General features: G+C 40.6%; 1 protein-coding gene and 1 non-coding gene across 10 annotated transcripts in view; both read left to right on the forward strand.

Moving 5' to 3' along the window:
• The window catches only part of abr (ABR activator of RhoGEF and GTPase), a 117,152-nt gene extending 106,616 nt beyond the window's left edge, over positions 1 to 10,536 (forward strand). For all 9 annotated transcript variants that reach the window (XM_003450432.5, XM_005471965.4, XM_025911006.1 and 6 more), the window contains 7 exons: positions 5,079 to 5,138; positions 5,441 to 5,550; positions 5,777 to 5,916; positions 7,599 to 7,733; positions 7,890 to 7,995; positions 8,157 to 8,310; positions 9,350 to 10,536. In XM_003450432.5, the coding sequence (XP_003450480.1) occupies positions 5,079 to 5,138; positions 5,441 to 5,550; positions 5,777 to 5,916; positions 7,599 to 7,733; positions 7,890 to 7,995; positions 8,157 to 8,310; positions 9,350 to 9,439 (795 nt within the window). In that variant the 3' untranslated portion in view covers positions 9,440 to 10,536. The remainder of the gene's footprint in view (positions 1 to 5,078; positions 5,139 to 5,440; positions 5,551 to 5,776; positions 5,917 to 7,598; positions 7,734 to 7,889; positions 7,996 to 8,156; positions 8,311 to 9,349) is intronic.
• trnav-aac (transfer RNA valine (anticodon AAC)) lies at positions 2,175 to 2,247 on the forward strand. The gene has a single exon. It is a non-coding gene; the product is annotated as a tRNA-Val (tRNA).
• Positions 10,537 to 24,566: the final 14,030 nt, after the last annotated feature.

A 24,566-nucleotide genomic window follows, 5' to 3' on the forward strand; every position in this document is an offset into this window, starting at 1 on the left:
TGTTGATTAGTGCAGACGAGATATTAGCGTTTCATCCTTTCTGTGCGCCTAAAATGCCATCTAGTCCCCTAATGGCCTTTTTATATAGGCCACATAAATCTCCTCCTGTCTCCACCGGAGGGCATAGCCCTTTATTGGCCCCAATTCATCCCCCCCTGTGTGCAAGATCTGTGATTGGTTAATGGGCTCCAGGAGGGGAGTGGCAGGTCAGTAAAGCATTCTCAGGTTGATGCCCACAGTGACCCCTTGCTTCTGGCTGTGCAGCAGGCAGCATGCAAATAGCCTTTAATCTCCTTACAGTGACACAAAGGCATTAATCATCTAATTACAGAGTAAGATTTTGGGGATGTGCTATTAATCACAGTAGTGTAGTGCACTTTACTTTTGCCCCTCACATGCAGGTATCTATAAACATATGGTCACTAAAAGTTTATTTGTCACTGCTGGTAAACAGAAAGCACATGCTGTGAGCCTGAGCAGCAAAAGTGATGCGATGAAAAGTTACTAAATAATCAGGAAAACAAACTCGCATAGTTGCTCAGTTGAATCTTACTCCAGTTTTTTCACATTAGCTGGGAGTTTAGTTGCCATGGCTACAGTTTACAGACTGTGGACGGTGGGAACGGTGCGTTTAAATGATAAATTGTCAAAGCGAACGACAATCAAACAAAGTAGTCTTTGACTGTGTCTCTCCTCCATGTGGAAAAGAGAGATGACACTGGTCAATAACAAAGTTAGTTCCTGAAATCACGTGAATTTGAAGAGATTTCAGTCTTTTCCTGAGCTCGTTCATGCTGCAGCACAATGAAGAAATCACAAAAAACAGCTCATAAGGGTATTTTAAGGAAAATAAAGGAGGTGTTTGTTTTTGACTCTGAATATTAAAGAAATATTTCACCCCTTTTTTTTTCCTGCATTTCAGTATCAGTGCTCCGCTCTGCTGCAGGCAAGGATGGTGTTGTGTAAGTGTAGTACTCATCTGTGTGTCGCTGCTTACAGGCGCTGGATGAGAATCACACACTGCTGGCAGAGATAAAAGACTAGTCTGCAAATCACAACTCTCATTCGGCTGAAAATCCCTGCCGATTGGCCCAAACTAGGAAGAGAGGGCAGAAGGCAACATGGCAACCGAGTCAAAGACCTCCCATGGCCTCGTTGACATCAGCAGCTGTTGAGTAAAGAGTCATATAAACATTATGGTTCATGAATCCAAAAATAGTGCTGTTGCTTATGGAGCAGTAGCAAATTTTCTGCTGCAGGATGTGTTAGCTGGAAATTAAAAAGAAAAAAAAATGAAATAAAGGTTCAGTCACTGTGCACACGGTTCCTGTAATCCTGCTAAATCCAAGGAGCCGCGCAGTTCTAATTAAAGGACTAATAAAAAGCTTTCTGCAGCTGAATGAATATTTAATCAGGCAGAGAAGCAGTGGTGAAAAAATGTGATGAAACACAAAGGACAAATTAAACAGCGATTCATTAATTTAGCATATCAAAAGATCAAGTTATGCTTTTTGCGGTGTTGTCGCCAGCACGCATTACCTCTCCAAGCACAGCAACAATAAGCTAATTAAGTCTATAGAGATTTCATTATTTTGGCTTTACACATCACTTTGTACCTGAATGTTTGGTTCAGTCTTCTCCTGCTGTTTTTCTTTTCTTTGGTCTGCATTATTCAGCTCTTGCTTTTACATAAATTTATAATCACCCAAAACAAACAAGTGTCCAAACACCGCTCTTTAGTTGTACTAAATCTGAGCAGCATGTGATACTAAATCTTCATATTGGTGACAAATTTGCACATGTCTGTGCAAGATTTTCTTTTTGCACTTAACTGAAACTTAATAGTTTTGCAAACAACTGTTCTTTCACAGACCTGCATCGGTCACGCTTGTCAGATGAAAATGCTTTCATTGTAGAGCGTTCCCGTGGAGGATGCAAAGAGGGATCCCTGTGCACAGAGAACATCGTGCATGATGTACACCGATGCATCAAGATTCTTTGTAGCGCTGCATGTGTTGAGGCTTGTGCAGCTTTGCTGTGTCGCAAATGTAAACAGCTCCACAGGGGATGCAGACCCTTGATTACCCATGTGTTGTTGCTGTCAGTCTCAGATCCACAGCAGGGTGGAGGGCGGGCTTATATATGCAGAAAGGAGGGGGGAGGGCTCTCAGTTAGTTCCCGTAGTGTAGTGGTTATCACGTTCGCCTAACACGCGAAAGGTCCCCGGTTCGAAACCGGGCGGGAACAAGTTTTTTTTTCTTGAAATTTAAAACTGAGATCCAGAGTACAAGTTTGAGTAATACTGTGTGACTGATAACCACATTCTGCCCTGTCGGTGTAAAAGAAACCATTTAGTAGCACAAAAGAATGACTTATCAGCTTTGGTCTTGTAGATCAGTCTGAGTAGAGCACAGCCTGTACTCTGCTCAGACTGCATGTACGTCCCGGCTCATGTATGCCTGCTTCTTTATTTGAAGACTCTTAGTCATGATACCAAAACCTGTATTCTGCATGACTGACTTAGAGTCCAGTAACATGCAGGAAAAAGGATACTCAAATCAACCGTGACTTTTCTGTAGGTTTCTGCAAATGGACTGTATCACATGGCAGCCACATGCTTCCTGTTATGTTCATTTCAATACGCTCAAACATGCAGGAGAGCAGATAAATGAGGGTTAGTGTGTTTAAGCACACAGAGTACAGGGTTAGTGGGACGTGCACATATACGGCCGGATGGAAGTAAACCGGCTGTACCTCATACTCTGTGCGCACACTTGCTCCCATATAAAAGCCGGGTCAATTGCTCTGTCCTCAAAACAAGCGCACATCGTGTACTCTGCAACAACAAAAAAAAAAGAAGCAGTATGTGTGTACTCCAGCTGGAATGTGAACAAATTTGTGTTTTCAGCTGTTTTTGTGCTTCTCCTCAGAACCATGTAAGCCGGAGAATGTCTGACAGCTTCTGACTTTTATCTCTTCCTTGACATGTGCCCACATACTAGATGTTTATGTGCTCCAAATCTGCCTCATGCATTCCTGAGAGAAGGAAATTGGTCGTTGTATTTTTCATTGGTGTGGGCAGGAATGAAGCTGTGCTCTTCTACTGATCCTTAAAAAGTCTTTATGCACAGTAAAGAACAACCAGAAGAAAGGTTTTAAAATGTATCCTGTGTAGTGTATGTCTTATTAGTGTCGTGTTCTGCTGTGGTCACATTCAGATCTTCAGAGTTTAACTAGTAAAGCAAACTTCTTTTTTCTTCTTTATGTCTCTCATATCAACTCTCAGCTCTGTTACCTCCTGCCATCTTCCTGAAGGTTCCCTGACTGTGAGCTGTCACTCGGAATAAAACCTTAAATCCTCCCTCTGCTGTTAGACCAGCTGACTGAACTCATCCTCTGCTAAGTCACAAACCGCGTCTTGCAGTACAATCCCTCCTGCTGACATTTTGTGCTTTATTCTGAATGAAATACTTACTATAAACTAAATGAAAGCTTGCTTCATGCAGGCCTCCTCTCAAACTCATTTCTCAGGGAAGCAGGCGAGTGGGGGAGCAAGTTCCTCTCAGCTATTTTTTTTAATAAACGGCCCAGTTGTGGATACAGGCTTGGACAGGGTCACTGAGTGTACAAATGGCTGTAATGGACCCGCTTTGTTTTTACAACCCTATTTGAGTACATTCATTTTTAATCAGGATTTTTAGAAATTAGCAGAGTAATAAGGAGGAAATGGGTAGGATATTTATTTTTATTTTTTTCAATTAGTTTACTTCAGGGGGGCTTAAAGAGGCGTCATCAGTGAGCCTTGGATCTTTGCCCGGTTCCCTTCTCGGCAGTTGCTGTGTAAAGCCCCGATTGCAGTGATTACCTGTCCCTCGTCTGAAGCCCAAACACTGCTGGGAAAACAGGCTTTAGCGATAATAGGAATGCGTGAAACCGGTGCCAAATGGCCTTTTTACGAGGTAATGAAATACACTCACTAAAAACTTTTAATGCCGACAATAAGAGGAGTGTGCTACCCCTGCGCTCACCCAGCAAGAGTAATTTTCCTCTACGTTGAGCACATCGCTGTGCAGGGTTGCGATGACATAACTGTGTAGTGCAGATGCTGAAACAGTGTATAAAAAAGGCATTAGCTGTTGTGGCCTCGCACAGCGGGCGCAGACTCCAGGAGACTTAAAACAACAACAAGCTATCTGTGCTGTCTCACTGAGAGACGTGAGAGCCACGCTTTGAGAATATGTGCGGTGAACGAGGAGAAGTGTCTCAGCCAATCTGGAGCCCTCGTTCGATGCCTGAGAGACTGCTGAGGGCATACAAGGGCAGCAGAAGCGAAAAAGTTGTTGCTGCCTTCAGTTTATCGTCCAGCATCTACGTTAGAGCCTGGAGTTACAAACATTACTTTACCTGGGCTTCGGGTAGTGCAGTCATGTTTCATGTCTCCAGTTTCCTTATTTTTTCCTCCTCCACTAAAACCATGTGGTTATAATTTTGGAGATATTTTTCAGTTGTTTTAATTATGTTTTAATTCTCTGTAGCTACAAAAACCCAAAGGTGTCAGATCATACTTGAATGTCTTACTGCGTACATCACTGGGATTCTTCTGTAGTGAAATGTAAAGAGGTTCAATCGGCATTTCTCTGTCAAACACACGAGGACGTTCACTTTTACTTCACCACTTTCTGTCTTAGAATGGAAATTTAAGGCTTTCTCAGGTTTTATTTAGAGACAGACAAAAGCATAAAAGCAGACTCTATTTCCGTCCTACAAGTACAAACATTCCTGGGGATTTATGTGGGAAAAGAATTTCCCTGGTGGTAAAGTCCAGTTTGGTCACAACACCCACCGTGGGTACGCTGGAATTAGGTTTCGAGGAAATGTATAGGTAGTGTTGCCAGGCTTTTTTTTTTTTCTTCCTCTCTGTGTGTTGTGTCGAGAAATGTGGAGCGACTGCTCACTGATGATGTGATTAAGCAATTTTTCTCTTCCTGGGAAAATCCCAGTATGAATTTAGTCATGTCCTTATTTAGGCTTCTCAAAAATGTTAACAACCATGTTTCTGTCTGTGTTGTGTCTTTCAGCTGGATCCTCAGACAGTGCAGTCCAAGAACTGGCACATGGATGTCATAGAGATGAATGGGGTAAGTATCTGAGAGGGACTTTTAGCTTGGACTAGTCCAGTAAATAAAGCCTTCAAGGTCGGAGATTTGTACAGACAGAATTTTGAATAGAATAACTAAATATATACAAAGGAAATCTTGATTTTTTTATTTTTTTTTACCATAAACTTTTTTCCACAAATTGTCATTTTCTTTTAGGTTTTTTTCTCTCTCCATATATTAAAACGATTAGCTTAAAGATGTCAGTCGCTCGCACACACAGTGGCTTGTAACAATCCCAGAGTTTCAGTTTTCCCTTCTTAATCTTGTTTGTTCCTCCTCAGATTAAAGTGGAATTCTCCATGAAGTTTACAAGTCGAGACCTCAGCTTGAAGAGAACGCCGTCCAAAAAACAGAGTGGCGTGTTTGGAGTCAAAATCAACGTTGTTACTAAGTAAGCTTGCTCCTGTTGTTGAGACTGAAAAGGGCTCAGAGCTCATGTGTCTAAATGATAGAATGAGACATTGCAAGTTTCATGAATAGGCATTCATTGATGTATATGTGAGATGATGAGAAAAGTTCCCACTCATGAAAAGAAACGACTGTTTTCATGGCGCCTGTGATGAAGATGTGCAAGCTCAGTCCCGTCATCAGAAAATAACTGCTGTGTATGTCCACAGGCGCGAGCGCTCCAAGGTGCCTTACATAGTCCGTCAGTGCATTGAGGAGGTGGAGAAGAGGGGGATCGATGAAGTGGGAATCTACAGGATCTCAGGGGTGGCCACTGATATCCAGGCCCTCAAATCAGCATTTGATACCAGTAAGACTCCATTCACTGTCTCTGTGTGGCACGCTCTTCCTCCCGTCATCTTTACTGCACGAGAATATTGTTTATTGTTCTTTCTCTTTGCAATGCAGTAGACGTGATTCTGTGATGCAGAATATGTGCAATGACATCTACATTTATACACTACTGTGCAAGAGTCATGAGTCACAACTCATTTCTTTTGCTTTAGGAAAATTCCAAATAGCAATAATTTATTGAGAGGCAAAGATGCAGCTAAATACAGAGTTTGTACGATTCTGAAACTTAAAAGTCAATATTTGTTATGACCACCTTTATTCTTCATGTGAGCCTGAACTTTCTTACTTTAAGAAGCCTTTTTGTAATTTCTCTAAGAAGTCCCCAGGAATAGTAGGAAGAGGCTTCTTGAAGGACACTCAAAGATGGATGTTCTCTGACAAGATGATCCCACATTGCTTCAGTAATGTTGAGATCCACAATCTAGGGAGGCCAGTCTATGACTGATAGTATTGCATCGTCCTAAAGATGTTGCTGCTGACTTTCAGTTCAGTTCTTGTGTAATCTGGCCTACCTCAGCAACAGTCATCCTTCCACTTAGACCATTTCTGATGAAGCTTTAGTGAACAGTAAATGGGTTGACTAAAGAAATGGGGGCAAATTGTGTTTTGCCAAATGATGCTAGCAACAAAGTACCTAAAGATCCAAAGATAAAATAAACTCTTTGCTAAGTTGTCTGTTATGTGTAGACACAACACTGGTTCATCCCCTGAGTTAGATGCCTTTTTTATGCTTGAGTGATTCACAGATTGGTGTGAAGTGGCTTAACAAAGAAAAAAACATTCCTCTGAAGCTGGTCAGATGGAGACACAAGAACAATAGTTCAGTATCAGTGATGGCTTATACTGATTTTCAGCAGAATACATGAGTCATCTGTCTGTGTTCTTGCACTTTGCTTTTAAAAGTCTGTGAGGCGCCCAGTGCACTCTGCACATTGTCAAAAACACTGGTCTCACTGCAGCAAACAGCTGAAACTGACAGGAAACTGCAGACAGACTGTATGAGGACACTCTGCAGGGCTCACTCTGTTTTCCAGCACAGCAATTCATTCGCTCACTCTGTTTAGCAGGAATCACGTATGAACAACCAGGTTACAGATGTTCCTGGCAAACATTCTAAAATGATCCACACAGCAAAACAAATCATCATTTGGCTTTTATTGTATGTGTCCTGAACTTGGGTCATGTGAGAGTCAGTAAGGCAATAGGTTTAACACAAAACCGGCTGCCCCCGCATTACAAGCCCAGCATACCCCATTTGTTCTCAGCAATTTCCTAAAAACGTAGCACCTTATGCTGCTTTTAGATGTAGAGAAATTGCTGCAGCCAGGTTTTTGCTTTAGCACTCTAGAAGATGGATTAGTGAAAACTGACAGTCAGGCAATCCAGGACAGATGAGGAGCAGCAGCTGTATCGTGTTCAAGGTCTCCCGTTGCATAAGAGTCTTTGTGGTCACAGCTGCTTTTACTTCGCTGAGATGTGACTGAGCAGGGCCTAGTATCCACTCTGATGTGACAAACAAAAGTCAAACACCAATGCATGCGGGGTCGTTAAGAGATCGCCTCAGTCCTGGAGACGGAGGAAGCAGAGATCAAGTGTAAAACTCGAATAATGTGATGAGTGTTTGTGTCTGACTTGCAGATACCAAAGATATCCTGGTGATGCTGAGCGACATGGACATCAACGCCATTGCAGGAACGCTGAAGCTGTACTTCAGGGAGCTGCCGGAGCCTCTCCTCACCGACCGCCTCTACCCCGCCTTCATGGAGGGCATAGGTGCGACCTTTGAGCTCTTACATTCATTCCAGGAAGAGTGTGTGTTTAGATTTTTGCCAAAGTGAGTTACAGTTGACCAACTGGAGAAGACGAGGACTGTTAGAAAGCCGTTTTGCCATAATTGGATCTGACATCTTCTTCCTCCCCCTCTCACAGCTCTCTCAGACCCAGCAGCCAAGGAGAACTGCATGATGCACCTCCTGCGCTCGCTGCCTGAGCCCAACATCATGACCTTCCTCACGCTGCTGGAGCACCTCAAACGGTACACAGACACACAAATACACACACTTTTTGTTATTCTTTAATCGTACTTATTCGCTTCTTTCTTTACAAAAATGTTTAACCTGTTCCAGTCACTTTCATACATAAGACTAAGCTTATCACAGAGAATCTAACGGTGCCTGTTGGTTGTTGTTCCTGCAGGGTGGCTGAGAAGGAGCCCATCAACAAGATGTCCCTTCATAACCTGGCCACCGTGTTCGGCCCCACTCTGCTCAGGCCCTCAGAGTCAGAGAGCGCGAAGGGACAGCACATCACCTCCGCCTCTGACATCTGGTCACATGACGTCATGGCACAGGTGCATGGATGTTTTTAAAAGTTGAATACAAAGCTGCACTTTGTTAACTGAGATAAAAAAAAATCGATTGGCCTAGCAGGTACAAGTAGTCGATGTTAAATTGGTGCGTATATGCGTATCACAGCTGCTGCATGTGATCTCCAGATGAATTTCACTCCCACATCACCCAGTGACCAATGTCACTGCCCCCCACCCACCCCACCCCACCCCAGCTGTATTTAGACTGCAGGCTATCCATTCATCTCTGCAAAGAGATGTGTTTCCTGTTCACAAATAGCTCCGCTTGGCAGAATAAACAACATCCAGAGTAAATCATCATAAATGGGGGCAGAGTGCACATGCACGGTCCCATCTGTCCATTACAGTGAAGCCCAGTGTTTGCACTGAGGCTTATTTAAAGTCTAAATGTTTACTGCATTAAGAATACAACATGTCAGAGAGATGAGGCCAGTGCTTCATCCTCAATGTAATCTAAGTATAATCTGGGTGAATTAGTGATGGATTCTTTTGTATTTTTTGTTTTGTTTTTTTAATTAGAGACCCTCCACCTAGCAAAGTGGTAACAATCTCACTAGGAGGTGATTTTCCTGATGAGCTGCGACAGCATTAACCACACGTGCCCTTATGATAAAACTGGTTATTAAAGCGGAGATTAAGGGGAATTTGTGGAGCAGAGAGAGGAAGAACATTAGATTGATTGATTCATCTATGTTTGTGAAGCTGCTTTTCTTTTTAATAATGGTCAAAGGTGACTTTCTGTCCATGGCTTACTGCCACAACCTTTTCTTACTCATTTTTAAGTCAGCAGCAAGTTGTCTGCCCTGTGCAGTAAAAAATAAAGGAAAATTCAGAGATATTTTAAAGCAAAGCACATCACAGCAGCCTGCTCATGAGCCATATCTGCTTCCATATTTTAAAAAATATGTGGGTTGTAATGTGTCTGTCACAAAATCCAGAATGATCATTTTCACCCTCATCCAAGTGCAAATTGTTCCAGCAGCAGCTGTACTCATACAGCCTTGTTTTCCTCCTCTCTTAGGTCCAGGTGCTGCTCTACTACCTGCAGCATCCTCCCATCTCCTATGCTGAGCTGAAGCGAAACACGCTCTACTTCTCCACTGATGTTTAATCCCCGGCCACCTCCCACAGGGCTTCACCTGGAGACGAAAGAGTGAGAGAGAGAGACTCCATACAAACATTGGTCCCCAGCACTCAGTAATCCTGCCTCAGCTCTCCCTCGCCCACAGCAGGCAGCTCGTCTCAACTGTACAGCCCCCCAATCCCCCACCCCCAGCCCTCCCTTCCACATCTCCCTTCCATTTAAACCCCACATCCACCCCACCCTACCACACCCAGTCCTGTGAGGAGATGGAGCCAGGCACGTGAAGGAGATTTCCGGGGCGTCTTAATAGTCATGTGTCGTGTCCTGTAAACGTGAGGAGAGCCCAGCTGCTTCCCACTGGCAAGAAGACAGGGAGTTATGGGACCACTGTGGGGAAAATGGGAGGGGACAAGGGTCTGGAAGCCACAGCCTGGCGCAGTGGCACAGGATCATGCCTCGGCGTGTGGGGTGTTGTCATCCCTTTGCCAAGTTCTGGTTTGATGATTTGAAAAACCAGTCGACTCAAACTCTACTTTCTGTTTTTGTTTTCCTGGTCAGAGGCATTCCACAAATAAAGGCATTTACATGTTTTGGAATAATGTTTAGCACCTGATTTTTGTTTCCTTCCCCGGGCTTTCTCTGTGTGTGTGTGTGTGTGTGTGTGTGTGTGTGTGTGTGTGTGTGGTAGGAGGAGGCCAATGTGTCTGAATGACAGTGTGGATGTACATGACGTGTGTGTGTGTACTTGCGTGTTTAAGGGAACACAAGAATTATAGAAAACGGCCGTTCCAGTAAATGGCTGGTATTTTTCTTTTCCCTCTCTCTGTACTGACAAGCAAGAGAGAAGTGCCCTCCTCACTGAGTCTCGGCCAAATTAGTCCTATTTATTTTAAATATATATAATACGTGTGCCTGTACAGTTCTGTGCAACTAGAGAAATGCTCTAAGGAGTGTGTTTTTTGAAGTTTATTCAGGTAGTGATGTTATTTTTTAGTCTACTTTTCTTATTCGCCATGTCCATGGTTGGTAAGCTGTACTGAAAATACACCCAGAATTCATTTCAGATCACTTTGTAGAGGTGAGAGGGCACCCTGTGACATGACGGTTGTTTGGAGAGAACACAACGAATGGAACATTTAGCTTTTTTGGTTTGTTTGTTTTTTGTTGTTGCATTGCAAGCCTGTTCCAAGTGTCTTACTGCACCGGTATAATCTGTAGGATGATTTTGTGTAGTTGCCCTCATTGCATGTTCAGCTTGTCAATCAAACTAGGCCAGATAACAAAAAGGTAGGTTGTCTCTGCAAAGCAAAGAAAAAAAGTAAATAAATACATAACTGCTCTGTATAAAGCCAACCTTTCTGCTATCAAGCCTGCAGCATATCTTAAAATACTGCAAGCACTGCTAGATGAGTACTATTTGATATTTTTAATATAAGGTTAAAAGAAAATAAAAATGTTGTATTTTACTTCCTTTGAGAAGAATTTCAATATACTGTAATATTGAGGCTAAATGTTAATGTGAACTTTCCCCCTTTTTTTTTTTTTTTTTTTTTAGTAAAATAAAAGTTATCAAAACACTCTCACCTTGTGTCCGTCTCTGTTTGCAGCTCTGCTTTAACACCAGCTTCCTGCAACTGCAGTAACTCAAAATAATCTTTTAGATATGGCATCATAATGTTTTCATGGCAAACTGTCACATGGTAAAATGATGATAATATCAGGCACGGGACAAAAACACTGACGCTTGCCTTTCCCAGACTCTGTGTGAGCTGTGACTTCATTCTGCATCACTGTACCGTAACACTGACATGAATCAGCCACATCAGTGCTCTCAACTCTCAGGAATAGGAGTTCTCTATCAGTACACGTTGCTCCCCCTGGTGGTCCTGTGAAAATCTGTGCTGAAATGAGCTGAGAGAAAGAGGGAGGGCACTCCAGGATGTTCTTTTGATAGTTATGGTAATGTCCAAAGGTCATGAGCAACCCCTTAAAAAAACATAAAGATAAATACAGGATATAAGGGGAAAAAAAACAGAGTTTGTACTATTCTAATGAGCTTGAAAGTCAATAATTTAATGTGACCAGCTTTTATCCTTAAACACAGCCTGAGCTCTCGCAGGCAGCTTTCTTGTCATTTCTTTAGGTAGTCGTCAGGAATAGTTCTCCAGGTTTCCTGAAGAACATTCAAAACTCTTCTTTGGATGTCTTTTGCCTTTTTTTTTCTGTTCTCTGATAATCCCACACTGCTTCAGTAATGTTGGGGCCTGGCCTGCAGGGAGGCAATCCATAACTGATAGTATACATTGTGTCTTTTCCTATCCAGCTATGCTTTTAGAACACTGGCAGTGTGTTTGGGATCATTGTAATGATGAATGATGAAAACTTGGCCAATCAGATCTTTTCCACAATCCACTACATGCTGACTCTGACTGTGATTTTCTCCTCTTAGCATGTCTACTCTAGCTGCTCCTGTCCCATCTGCTAACATGAAGTTTGGGTGTGGTGGGTGGGGTATGACATATACCGCAGTCAAACACCAGGGGGCGATACAGACATTTTGGCTACACTTTTGGATAGCTGTCAGGTTGATCATGATCAAGGAAGTTGGTTTGGAAACATATTTGGCGATGCTTCAACCTCTGCTTTGCGCTTGTGTGGGAGCCCCGTCAAAAAACATCTCCATTATGCTAGCGGTGTCCAAGGGTTCTTTTTTTTTCCTTTTCTTTTCTTCATACCGCTCCCCCCCCCGCAATGGCCCCCAACTTTGGGAACCTCTGCCCGAATCAGCAGACACTTGGCAACAGTGGGAAGGAAAAACTCCCTTTTAACAGGAAGAAACCTTGGGCAGAACCATGCTCAGGGAGGGGTGGCCATCTGCCATGACCGGCTGGGGTTGAGGGGAAGAATTCTTACAACTTGATATTTTAAACTTTGTGTTGTAGTTGACTGGAGCCTCTAATCTGTTTTTCTATGTCTAGTTGAGTGTTAGTATCTTGTCTCTCTGTGTAATTACTTAAATTTTTATTTTGAGTTTTTTGTCTTTAATAATGTAAACTTTATTGATCCCCATGGGGAAATTACACTCTCTGCATTCCCACTGCATGCCACTAATTCTGCATCCACCTGGGGGTGGATGCACAGGACGTTACGCTTTCCAAATAAATTGACAGTCATAGCAGTACGTTTGCGATTTATTTTAATGCTCTGGTTCAAAAATTTTGCGCTGTGAAAGGGGCAATCCAAATCCAACAACTGGTACATGTCCCGCAAATAAATATCCAACCTGCAGTATTTATTTACTTAGTTATAGTTGGAAAATCACCATGTGCCGAAAGGTAGGCGACAATTAACAGTTACTAGTGTTCAACCTGGTCTTAATGAGCAAGTCTACAAACAGCCCTACCTGCCCCACAGAACCATGTTTCAACTATGAAATCTGAGATTTAACTGACACCTAATTTACATTTTTTTTTTTGATTTCATTTATTCATCTACTCAATGTCAGAATCTGAATGATAAAAATAAAAGTTATTACACTAGATCTTAGCATACTAATAATTAAAGATACATTATAATCAAATGCCATTTGTGAATTTTTCTTTAATTTACTCTTCTGTGTCATGTCCCCGTGTCTCTCCGGCTGGCTCACGTTGGGCCACAGTGTTGTTTTTGTTGTTTCTCCGTACCTCTCTCTCCCCCTCGCTCTCCTCTGTGCCTAGGTGGAACTCGTTACTAGGCTCCCGCTTTTGGCCCACGCGCCTAACGCTAATTACTTCCTGTTTTCTCTGGCCGCTATTTAAGATTATAGCTTGCAGCAGCTCATTGCTGGAACGTTGAACACCCTGAGTTTGTAAACCCCGGCTAAGTCTAAGTTTGCTTTTGTGATTGCTTGGTGTAGTGTTAACACTTGCTTCTGTGCGTAGATTTCCTGGACCTGTGGACTGGAGTGTGAGAGCGGAAAGGCATGAGTGGCAGAAGAGGTGTGAGTACTGTCTGAGAGTGGACAAGCGATTATTATTGAAGATTCTTCAACTACAGTTGAACCAGCTGGAATGACTTGAGGCATCTTGCCTTGTAGCTTCACTACCCCCTGATGGTTGTCACTTGTCTGCCTTCATCTCAACTCAATGATTTTGAAGACTACTCTGTAGCCATGTGGAAGGGATTGACGATCAGCTAAGTCAATCTCTGAGTAGATGTTGAACAGTACATCTAGGGTGTTCATGCCTATGAGCACGAGGGATTGTGAAGTGTCCGGGACTTGTAATGCAAGTGTGTTTACATCTACTGGAACATCTATAAAGTCCTTTGGAAAAGTTGTGGTCATTTCTATGTAGCCAAAGTAGGGCACTAGCTGGCCATTAGCACCTTCCACTTCTAAGAGGTCATGTAGTGGCTTGATCTTCTGTTCTGAAAGGTGCTGCTTGTAAAATGACTCAGGAACGGTGGTAACTTGGGAGCCTGAGTCAAGAAGACAGTTGACTTCTTCACCTCTCACAGTCACTTGAGCTGTACTCTTGGTGCCAATCAACTGTTTAGGGAGTTGGAAAGGTTGTTTCTGCTCTGAATGTTTTAAGCCAGAACATGCTTGTGCTATGACGTTCTTTGCTGGGGTACTTACTTTGTTAACCTCAGCTGTGATTTTGTCTTCATTGTTTACGTCTGAGGGACGTTGTTGACTCTTCTCAGCTCCTGTTTGTCCCACAACAGGAACTGCTAGTCGTTTAATGGTGAGTCTGAACCATCTTGTGCTTCCCACTGGCGCTGTTTTGCCTCCAATTGCTTCTTTTTCTCTGCCACTAGGTTGGGGTTAGCAGGGTCAACACAGCATGGGGCGATGTGCCCATCTTCACCGCAGTTGAAACAGCCAGGGCTTGGGTCTGCATGTTTGTTTCTTTGTAGTCTGCCTTTGCAGACGTCCATCTACATCATGTGGCTTTGACATCTTACTGTGCGGCTTCCCTGCAGATACTTGCTGTTAGCAAACTTTGTTTTTTTCTGTGACATGAATGTAGTTAGTTGACTTTGCAGACTCGCCACCTGCTTTCTCAGATCCTCAATAGCAGCGATGCTACTCTCATGTTTCTCCTCTGGTTCACAAACATGTGCACCCGGGAACTGTAACTGAGTTCTCTGCTTTGTGGTGCCAATGTGTTTTCTCATACGACTAGTTTTTGCTTGCTGTCGATCTTCCTCAGAGCCAATCATTAACAAGAGATCTGAGAATTGGGGTGGGCTGTTCTTCTTTTGTTCAAGTTGCAGGGCGCTGAGTAGGGCGTTGTCCCAACATCCCCTGCAGAACTGTTTAAGGAGATGTTGGTCCACTTCTTCACATGCGATTCCCCCCCCTTCGTGGCTCTGTTTAATGCTAGCTGTAGCTGTAGCTGGTGAAGGTAAGTGGGTGATTTCTCACCTGGATCTTGAACAGTGTTCAGGAATTGAGCAAAAAGCTCCTCCCCATCTTCTCCAGTGCCAAAGGCTGAATCTAAAGCTGATCTAGACTATTGCAAATAAGTCGCAGGTGGTGCTCAGGCCGTAAACTCTTAACTAGATCAGCTGCTGGTGGGAGCAGGCTCTCATGGATCTTTCTGGATATTTGCAGGGGTGACATGCTGGGGTCATTTTGGAGCAGTTCAATTTGTGTGCACCACGTGTCATAATCAGTTTCGTTGTTAGGTCTGGGAACCTTACCGGAGAAGGAACGGAGTCTAACCTGGGACTGGATGTGTGGGACATCTTGCCTTCGTACGATATGCTCTACCACGACCTTCTGAATGTCAGGTGGGTTCAAGTCACTTACTGAAAGGGACGCTGCTCTCCTCCCATTGGTGAGGGGAACATGATCAGTGGCACCAATATCACTTGGTGTAACATCTGAATGTGAGGTGTGACACTGTTGCTCTTTAGGAGCGGGCGGAGATACGACAGTGGTCTCGACATACGTGGGGGAAGGTTCTTCAGTGGTAGGTCGCATAGCTTCAACATCCTCCCCAATCTGACACATCATCTCCTTCAACACCTCACCATAGTCTTTGCCACTCAGCTTAGCTAGCTCCTTGAGCTCAGCTAAGTAGGTAGGTCTTCATAACATTACCCCCAACCTTGGTAGTGTACATGCTACTGAGTGTTTTAATTTCATAGACAATGCTGGGGTCAGCTTGTGCTGTGTACGTGTACGGTAAGCGAGGTTCTAAACCTTCTAAGGCTGAACTGCTAGAATATTCAACGATCAGGTTTCGGTAGAAGTCGGACAGTGAATCATCAACAAAAAGGACTCTTCCAATTTTACCATACCGTTTCAGAAAGTCAATGACCTGTTCATCTTTTTCAGATACCTGTGTTATCCCAGCGACAACAACTGCATTAGCTATTTTGACACCAGACTTTTATATGAAATCCATACTGGTCATTGCCTTAATATTGATGCTCAAATCAAATGGCTCCTGGCTGGCTCGCCACTTCTGTAACCAACTTTAGAGACGTAAAGGTGAATTACAGCACAATAACTACTTGGGCTCGTAATAAGACCCTGGCCAGAATCAGAAGACACCAAATTCGTGAGGAGCCAAAGTACTGAGCAGCAATAATGACTTGGAGACAGTGTAAACTTTTGAGTAGCCACTCTTGTATTGTTACAAAGTGTAAAAAATTTGTGTCCAATTTGTACAGGAAAAAAGTATAAAATAAATAAATAGTGTGCACACTTAAACAAAATAAAAGTACTCGTTAGGGCCCTTTAGGAATTCAAGTTATGTTGACAACAGCCAACTTCAAAGGTCCTTGTGAGTGTAATTGGAACGTATGTATGAGTGTGTGGGTGTGTATCTTCTTCGGGGTGAATTGTCCTCAACGTGGTTGGCTCGCCATCTATCATGACCGGAGTCTCGTCCTGGTCCTCGGACTTTTCCTGTCCTCTCCAAAAACCCGACCGTTGCTCTGTTTCACAAAGCCGATCACACACTGGTGTCGGAATTGCAGCAGCTCTCCGGATGAACGGTGAGTGGTTAGCCGACGGTGCTTCTCTCCTTCATCCGGCTGGATGGGAACTGCTTGTTAAATGAAGGCTGAGATGATTCCTTAATGACTTTGTTCACTGGAATGAAAAAAGGGATATTTGATAACTCAGAAGTGAAAAGTTTCTACTGTGCTGAACAAGTGTTTTGCTTATGTGCAACTCTTGTACACCCAGTTTTTATGCTTGCTTTTTTATGTTATTATTCTATTGTCTGTAAATGCAGAACAACAGTGTTATGGTGTATAGAACTGATTCAGAATTGATTTTCTTTTCATTAAAATGGTTTCGTATAACACACACTTCTATCCATCAAAACAATAAAGGTTTACACCCTTGTTTTTATCAATTTCAGGCCAGAGACAGTTTTTATTCCACATGTTATGTGTTCCATGAATTTGGTACTGTTAACATTAACTTTTATACTCAGCTGAATAGATCTGTAATTTATTACTTTGGTTTGATTTTTTAGTTTTTCTTTACAGGAAAAGATGGATAAGCTTGGTGTTAGTCCTTTCCACCAAGTTTGCTTTGTTAAAGCTGTTTTCTGCTTACAGTATGTGAATATCAAATAAAGTCTTATGAATCAAATTATGCCAGTCTTTCATCACATGTATCACTTGTTTTTTGGAGTGTTTTTTTGTTTGTTTGTTTTTTAATTTTGTTATCCCACATGGAAAGTTGCGAAACTGCAGATTTTAGGCACTTCAAACCTAAAATTAATGTATATTTATTGGGGAAAAAACATTAATTTCTCCATGTGACAGTGAGAACTTTGAGCTTAACAAGTAAGGTCCAGTTATTTGTTTTAACAAACATTTCAGGCACATCCTCATCTGTCTGTATTAAGAGTGGCCTCTGGTGTGATATTTCAGTTGCTGCATTTGTTAATTGATTTTGTAACACCAAGACTTTAATATTTGAGACTGCTGTTAGGCAGGTCAAAAATGAAATTTCATGCTCATCTGAGGCTACAGACATACAAAACCCGATTTACTTCACACCAGATCATTTCTCATATGTAGGAAAAGGTAAGTTCATTAAATGAAACTTAAAGGCTCTTTGGCTCACGTCTTCATCTGGATGGTACAGCACAACCAGGTTAAGACAAATGCGTCATCTCTAAAAAATATATTTGTGAGTGTTTTTCAGTGTTTTTAATTATTTGTTTTATTTTTATTTTTCATTGTTCACTGTGGCCTGGTAAACATTTTATCAATATATATTTTATAAGGCCATCGTTAAATATTTACAAGAAATCAGGCATTATACAGTGTGTAAACTTCAGTCCAGTGTGATTTGGATGCTCACCAGAAAATGTAGCCAGATATCAGCTGGGTTTAGATACATTTCAGATAAGATAACCTTTGTTAGTCCCAGAGTGGGAAATTCAAATTGTTACTGCAGCAGAGTACACAAGGCAGGAACAAATGTACACATGCAGCATACCTAACAGCAATAATGCAAAAATAGAAGAAATATAGACTAAGAAATAGATATGTACTTATATATGTAAGTCTATATATCTATATCTATATCCATCTATCTATATATATCTGTATACATACATATACATATATATGATGCAATAATACAGATTACTATTAGAAGAAGAATGAAACATTTCATAGTGCAGTGTTTGGGTGTTAATAGTAGCAGGTATATATGTAAAGACCCCAGTGTCTGCATATGTGGTGTACGTTCACTGCTGTTGTGCAGTGTACAGTCTGACAACAGCTGGAGGGAAAGGCCTCCAAAATGTCCCCTTTGCACACTGTGGGTGCAGCAGCCTGTCACTGAAGGGGCTGCTTAGTGTTGCCAGAGTGACCTGTATGGGGTGGGAGCTGTTATCTGACAGAGATAACTACCTCCACTGGGTCAAGAGGGCATCCCAGAACAGAGCTAGTTTTCTTGATCATCCTGTTCAGTTTCTTCCTGTCCCCAGCAGACCACACCATAAAACATGGACAATACAAGAAAAACCCACAAATATTTCAGAAAATGTAGTGTTTTGTTTGTTTGTCACTGAATAGTGTTGGAATAAAGTGTGAAAATTGTGAAGGATTAAAATATTCCAAGAGCTCAAATTACTTCACCAAAACATGTTTCAATCATATTTTATCAAGACAAATTGCACAGGTTTATTGAATATGAATAACTTGTGTTAATTCAACTCAAGTGTTTAAGCTCCAGCCAAAGCAAAACATCTGTGTGCAACCAATGTCCACCATTGAATTAAGTAAACCCAACATGTTTTTTTTCCAGTGCATAATCACATTTAGTGTAATAAACTATTAAAGCAGAATTACATATTAGGATTTAGCCAAGTGTTAGGATGTAATGCAGAGTAGTATTTCTAGTATGCCTGTTTTCATTTTATTTTCTAAATTTTAAAGAAGGCTTTAGAAAGGTCAAAATATATCTTCTGTAAGGGAGTATCAGCTATTCTAGTAGAATTTATTTTACCAATGCAAGGGTGCATTAGTACCTTGTATTACAACATATCTATTTCATAAAGGGCGAACACAAATTTCCAAAGCGACTTCCTGGCAGCTGCCATTTTAAGTATAACCTCTGGTACGGGTACATTCAGTTTGCAGCAGCTATACAACAGTGGCCTCTAGAGGTGTTTACACACTATGACCAAATCAGACAATGCAACACAACACGCAGGTCGCCCCAATGAATTGATTAAGCTGGTAGCAGTGACTTGTTAACTTATCATTTGTCAAGCATATCTCCCATGAATGATATGAAATCATTTAGAGACATAACATTGACATCACAAAGTAGAAGCTGCAATCAGTTTTTAGGAAAGTGAGTTTAATAAGAGTAGATAAAATAATGCAGTAATTTCTTAGATTTTATAATCCCTTTATAAATCATGTTGGCTACAGCCTATTTAGCAGTGCAACAAGAGCATTAGACAAACAAACAAGCAAACAAATAAATAAACAGTCAACAAAAACAAAAAAGTTAGTACCCAGGGATAAAAATGTTGTGTATGAAAGGGAAACCTAATGGACAGATGTGATGCCTGAACAGTGGCGGCTTTAAATGATGTATCAACTCAAACATGCATCCATCGTCTATGTCACATAAGTACGATGATCAGTGGTGACGGTTGGCACCGCTTTGGAAGCAGGAACTGTTGGTTTGAAAGCCTTTAGTGTCTCCTTGTGGCGGGACTCTTATACCGCACTGTAAGATGTCGAGCAGTGTCAGCCGTATGCTAGAAAGTGATACATCAAAACTTCTGGGGTCACCATGAAGAGCTTACTTCCTTTCTTGCTCAGTGTGTAAAATGTGGCACTTAATGGATTGAAAAGAAAAATGATGGCACCCTTGTAGTTCACACAAGTGGTGATGACTCAGGGTTTTAATTTGTAAGGTTTGAATTTTGAGCCATCATAAATTGTAAAACAGGAAAGTATACTATTTAACATATGTTAAGTCAAAGCTAATATAGCTGCTCATATATAGCTACTTATAATTAGAAGAGCTGCCTACACCAATGAGTAGACTTCCCAGAATGGAAACAGCCCTCTTTGTGTGGTTTGAGAAAACAGACAAGTTGTTAAGAACTATGACTGAGAAGAATCCGCCTGTGTACAGCAGCAGGCTGCCTTCCTAGAATTTGGATATCCCCGTGCGCTCGCTCTGCATTATGTGCATTACCTCTCTTGGAAAGTTAAAACCACAGCAGCTTTTTATAGTTTTTTCATTCACTATCAGCTCACACCAAAAGTCTTCTCCGAAGAAGATTATTCAAAACATGCAACACAGTCACCAATCCCAGCAAATTCACCCCTAAGTCCGACTGTACAATACAGAAAATAAAAGAGCTACATCTCAGACTCTACAGGCTTCAGTTAGCATGTTAAATGTGAAAGTTCAGTTAGAAAAAGACTGAACAAAAACGGCCTGAGTTGAGCAATTAACCAAAGTGACAAACATTGCTCTAAATAATGCTCCCCTAATCCAAGTAGTCACCCAAACCTGGATGTGGATTTAGAGGCCTGAGGGCCATCTCACACATTTATTCAGAATAAAACAAGTTTCAATTAAAATGAAACAAATCAAAATCTTGAGGACGTATGCCTTTTACATGTTGGTAAAATGTTTAGGATGAGATGGAGATATAACACTCATGCACCCTGAAAATTATGAAGGTCTAAATATGTATCAAAGGGACTCACTGAACATCAGTGGATTTCTATGGGGCAAACGCACTTAAACCAGCCACTGTGACCATTGCAGCAGAGCAGAATGAATGATACTGATGGGGACTGTGAGGGTTTGTAGTTAAATTCCTGCTCTTACAGGATCAGTGAGTGTCTGTTTAAAGATTATTAACATGCTTTTACATCACTATGGAACACCAGCATTTCTGCACAGGAGAGAACCACCTGCCTTAATCTACCATGATGCTCTGTGTCATGTTGTCATGGCAATATGAAGTCAAATAAATACAAATGTAGAAAAATGCACATTTGAAGGAGGACAAGAAGACAGGCAACTGGAAGAGCTTTTGAAGCAGGAAAACTTTTCTGGACTTCTCTTAATTTAACTGGAAATTTTGCTAATACAAGTCAAGGAGGAAACAAGGAGGCAGGTTGGATTATATCTGAGGACAGGACGCATGAAGGAGAAGCATGAGGAGAAAACAGCAGAGAGATGGTGCAGAGCTAATCGTGGATCAAGTCAAAGAAGCAAGCATCAAAACTGTGAGTAAACATAACACAGAAAGAGTTAAAAATTACTGTGCTGATTAAGGAAACATTAAATTGGGTTAGTTTGGGGTCTGGAGCTTCAGGTTTGTGGGTTCAGTTGGTCTCAAAACTGAGGAAAGAAAAAAATGTTTCTTTTGAAAGGTTGTTGGAGGATTCTTACTGTAAGAAATATCTGGGTCTGCATCTGCTTTTATTTAAAAAAACAAAAGTTGAATTTTATTTAGTCACATTGGAAAGGGAAAATTGGAGGATCAGGACAATAATGTGGCCAAATTTACTGTTTCCTTAATCAGAACAATAATTTTGATCTGAACTAGAAATGTTGAAATGGGTTATTTTCTTTCTTCTCTACGGATCACTGTGTTAAATGTTGAGTTACTTGTCAGTTTACATTAATGTTAATGGTACTTTTGAAAAATGCAGTTTATTTGTAATTTTGTAGAAAAAGGCTCTGCACCTGTGAAAAAAAATAGGTATCCACACCCCCAAAATCACTGTAGATCAGAGTAGCTAAGCCCTGGTTAACTGCAATTATATTACAGGAGATGAAAAATATTGGAATGATTGAAAGAAACAAAGATTGCTTTAGGGTTTGAAGATTTGACTTTCTTATTGAAAGAGATGAAAACTAATCTATGTGTGACACTGAGAAAAAAACTGAAAGCTTAAAAGATCTGGACGTCCAACTGTTGTTATACAAATGTGCAAACTTGTTTTAATGACATTAGAAAGAAAAATCAGATGTTTAAAAAGGTAATATATGAAAATGATTTTTATATTACTTGAAAAAATGATGCTGGTTAGTGCGGCTGTATTTGGAAAAACTGCTGGGTCACTAGTAAGCTGAGATTTAATGTGATAAACAGAGGATAGGTAATATAATCTACACACTCGCTATTATTGTTGTAATCCATAAACAAAGTTAATATTTTATAAAACATCAATCATAATTGGTGATCAATGCAAGTTTTAAGCAATAATATTTATTTGCATTCACAACTAATTTACAAATATAAAAAAGAATCTTGTTTTTTTAAGAAAAAAGACGTTTCTTACTGACTTCAAACTTTTGAGCTGTAGAGGAGATTGATGAGCACGCAATAAAGTGAACTTTTTAGGGAGAGTTTGCCATCAACTCAATTTTTGATGATAGACAACCTAAAAAAATGAGCGTTTCTTAGACACTGATGTGTGGAACGATCACATGATTATAAAGCAGATGAATATTGACTTCAAACTTTTGAGCTGTAGATTAATTACAATGATAGCCTATATTCATCTATGGCAGAAGAATGCATATTAGTATGAGGACAGAGAGACATTCTTTAATGTAATATCACATGAAGATTATCAGTAATGTTTTCACAGCTTTAATCAAATCATTCATCATCCATAAGTTGTGATGGAAAAATGTCTGCAAGCGTGCAGGAGCCCATTTTTAGAGACAATCAGTCCTGTGTTATAATGTTAATTGAAGTTTATCAGGTCAGATGACCAATAGATGATAAGAAATATACTCTTACTAATTATTAGAGTTACAAGTACTTTGCTAAGCAAAATTAAATGAGGTTAGGTTGGAACTTGAGACGTTTACATAAAAGGTTCAGTTGGTGATGCATGAAAGAAAATAAATTTCTTCTAAAAATCTTTTGGAGAATTCTGATGGTAAGAAATGAAAAATATTCAAAGAGTGAAACTGTTAAAAAAGTGAAGGTTTTGTGCAGCTGGGTGTTGCAGCCCCTTTACAGGAAAATGTAAACTTGGTTTAATGAGGTTAAAAACAAAACGTGGGATGATCCAGACACATTTATTGTTTCTTTAATCACCACAGTAGTTTGAGTTTGTGCTAAAATCTCTTAAAAAGCTGTTTTGAGTGATAAGTTTGGCTTTAATGTGTTAAACTTGCATTAGATAAGACAATGTACCACTGAACACAGGAGGGATTATCGCTGAAAATGGGTCTCTGAACACCTCTGTAGATATTCTATTCAGAATCATTCATGATTTGTGATCAGTGTTAATATTAAGCATTTATATGATTATTTACTCTTTTGATTAATTGCTGTGATTCAACATGAAATCAAATGTGATTCTATTCAGAAAACAAGACATTTCTAATTCACCTCAGACTTTTGAGCTGTAGTCTACATTGCAATTATAGTGTAGGGTTATTGATTAGAGCAGATGATATGAGACTATCAGGAGAGACTGTTAAAAAGTTATGAGCTGTCTTGATGCAGAGAGAGTGGAGTTTGTCATCCTTGAGCTGCTGGTAGGATTGAATGATGCTCTGGCTCTGTGGTCAAGTTCAGACATAGGCTTTAAGCAACCATGAGCCACTGATAAGCGTGATAGATTAATAAGCATGTATAAAGTGGACTTGTTAAACAGCTCTGATAGGAGAAAGTCAATGAGCACGCAATAAAGTGGAGTTGTTAGGGCCAGTTTACCATCAGCCTTGCTAAAGTTGAACTTCATTTGTATTTAAAGACAGACGTGAAAGAAAATTCTTATTTGAAACTGCTGATAAAATCCCGGTCAGACACAGTTACATACAAACATACAGTACACACTACTGCTCAAAAGTCCCTGATTTTAATAGAAAATTGGCTTTAATGTAATATCACATGAAGTTTATCAGTAATGTTTTCACAGCTTTAATCAAATCATTCATCATCCATAAGTTGTGATGGAAAAATGTCTGCAAGCGTGCAGGAGCCCATTTTTAGAGACAATCAGTCCTGTGTTATAATGTTAATTGAAGTTTATCAGGTCAGATGACCAATAGATGATAAGAAATATACTCTTACTAATTATTAGAGTTACAAGTACTTTGCTAAGCAAAATTAAATGAGGTTAGGTTGGAACTTGAGACGTTTACATAAAAGGTTCAGTTGGTGATGCATGAAAGAAAATAAATTTCTTCTAAAAATCTTTTGGAGAATTCTGATGGTAAGAAATGAAAAATATTCAGAGTGAAACTGTTAAAAAAGTGAAGGTTTTGTGCAGCTGGGTGTTGCAGCCCCTTTACAGGAAAATGTAAACTTGGTTTAATGAGGTTAAAAACAAAACCTGGGATGATCCAGACACATTTATTGTTTCTTTAATCACCACAGTAGTTTGAGTTTGTGCTAAAATCTCTTAAAAAGCTGTTTTGAGTGATAAGTTTGGCTTTAATGTGTTAAACTTGCATTAGATAAGACAATGTACCACTGAACACAGGAGGGATTATCGCTGAAAATGGGTCTCTGAACACCTCTGTAGATATTCTATTCAGAATCATTCATGATTTGTGATCAGTGTTAATATTAAGCATTTATATGATTATTTACTCTTTTGATTAATTGCTGTGATTCAACATGAAATCAAATGTGATTCTATTCAGAAAACAAGACATTTCTAATTCACC

The sequence above is a fragment of the Oreochromis niloticus genome, linkage group LG10 (assembly GCF_001858045.2).
Source record: "Oreochromis niloticus isolate F11D_XX linkage group LG10, O_niloticus_UMD_NMBU, whole genome shotgun sequence".
Lineage (NCBI taxonomy): Eukaryota > Metazoa > Chordata > Actinopteri > Cichliformes > Cichlidae > Oreochromis > Oreochromis niloticus.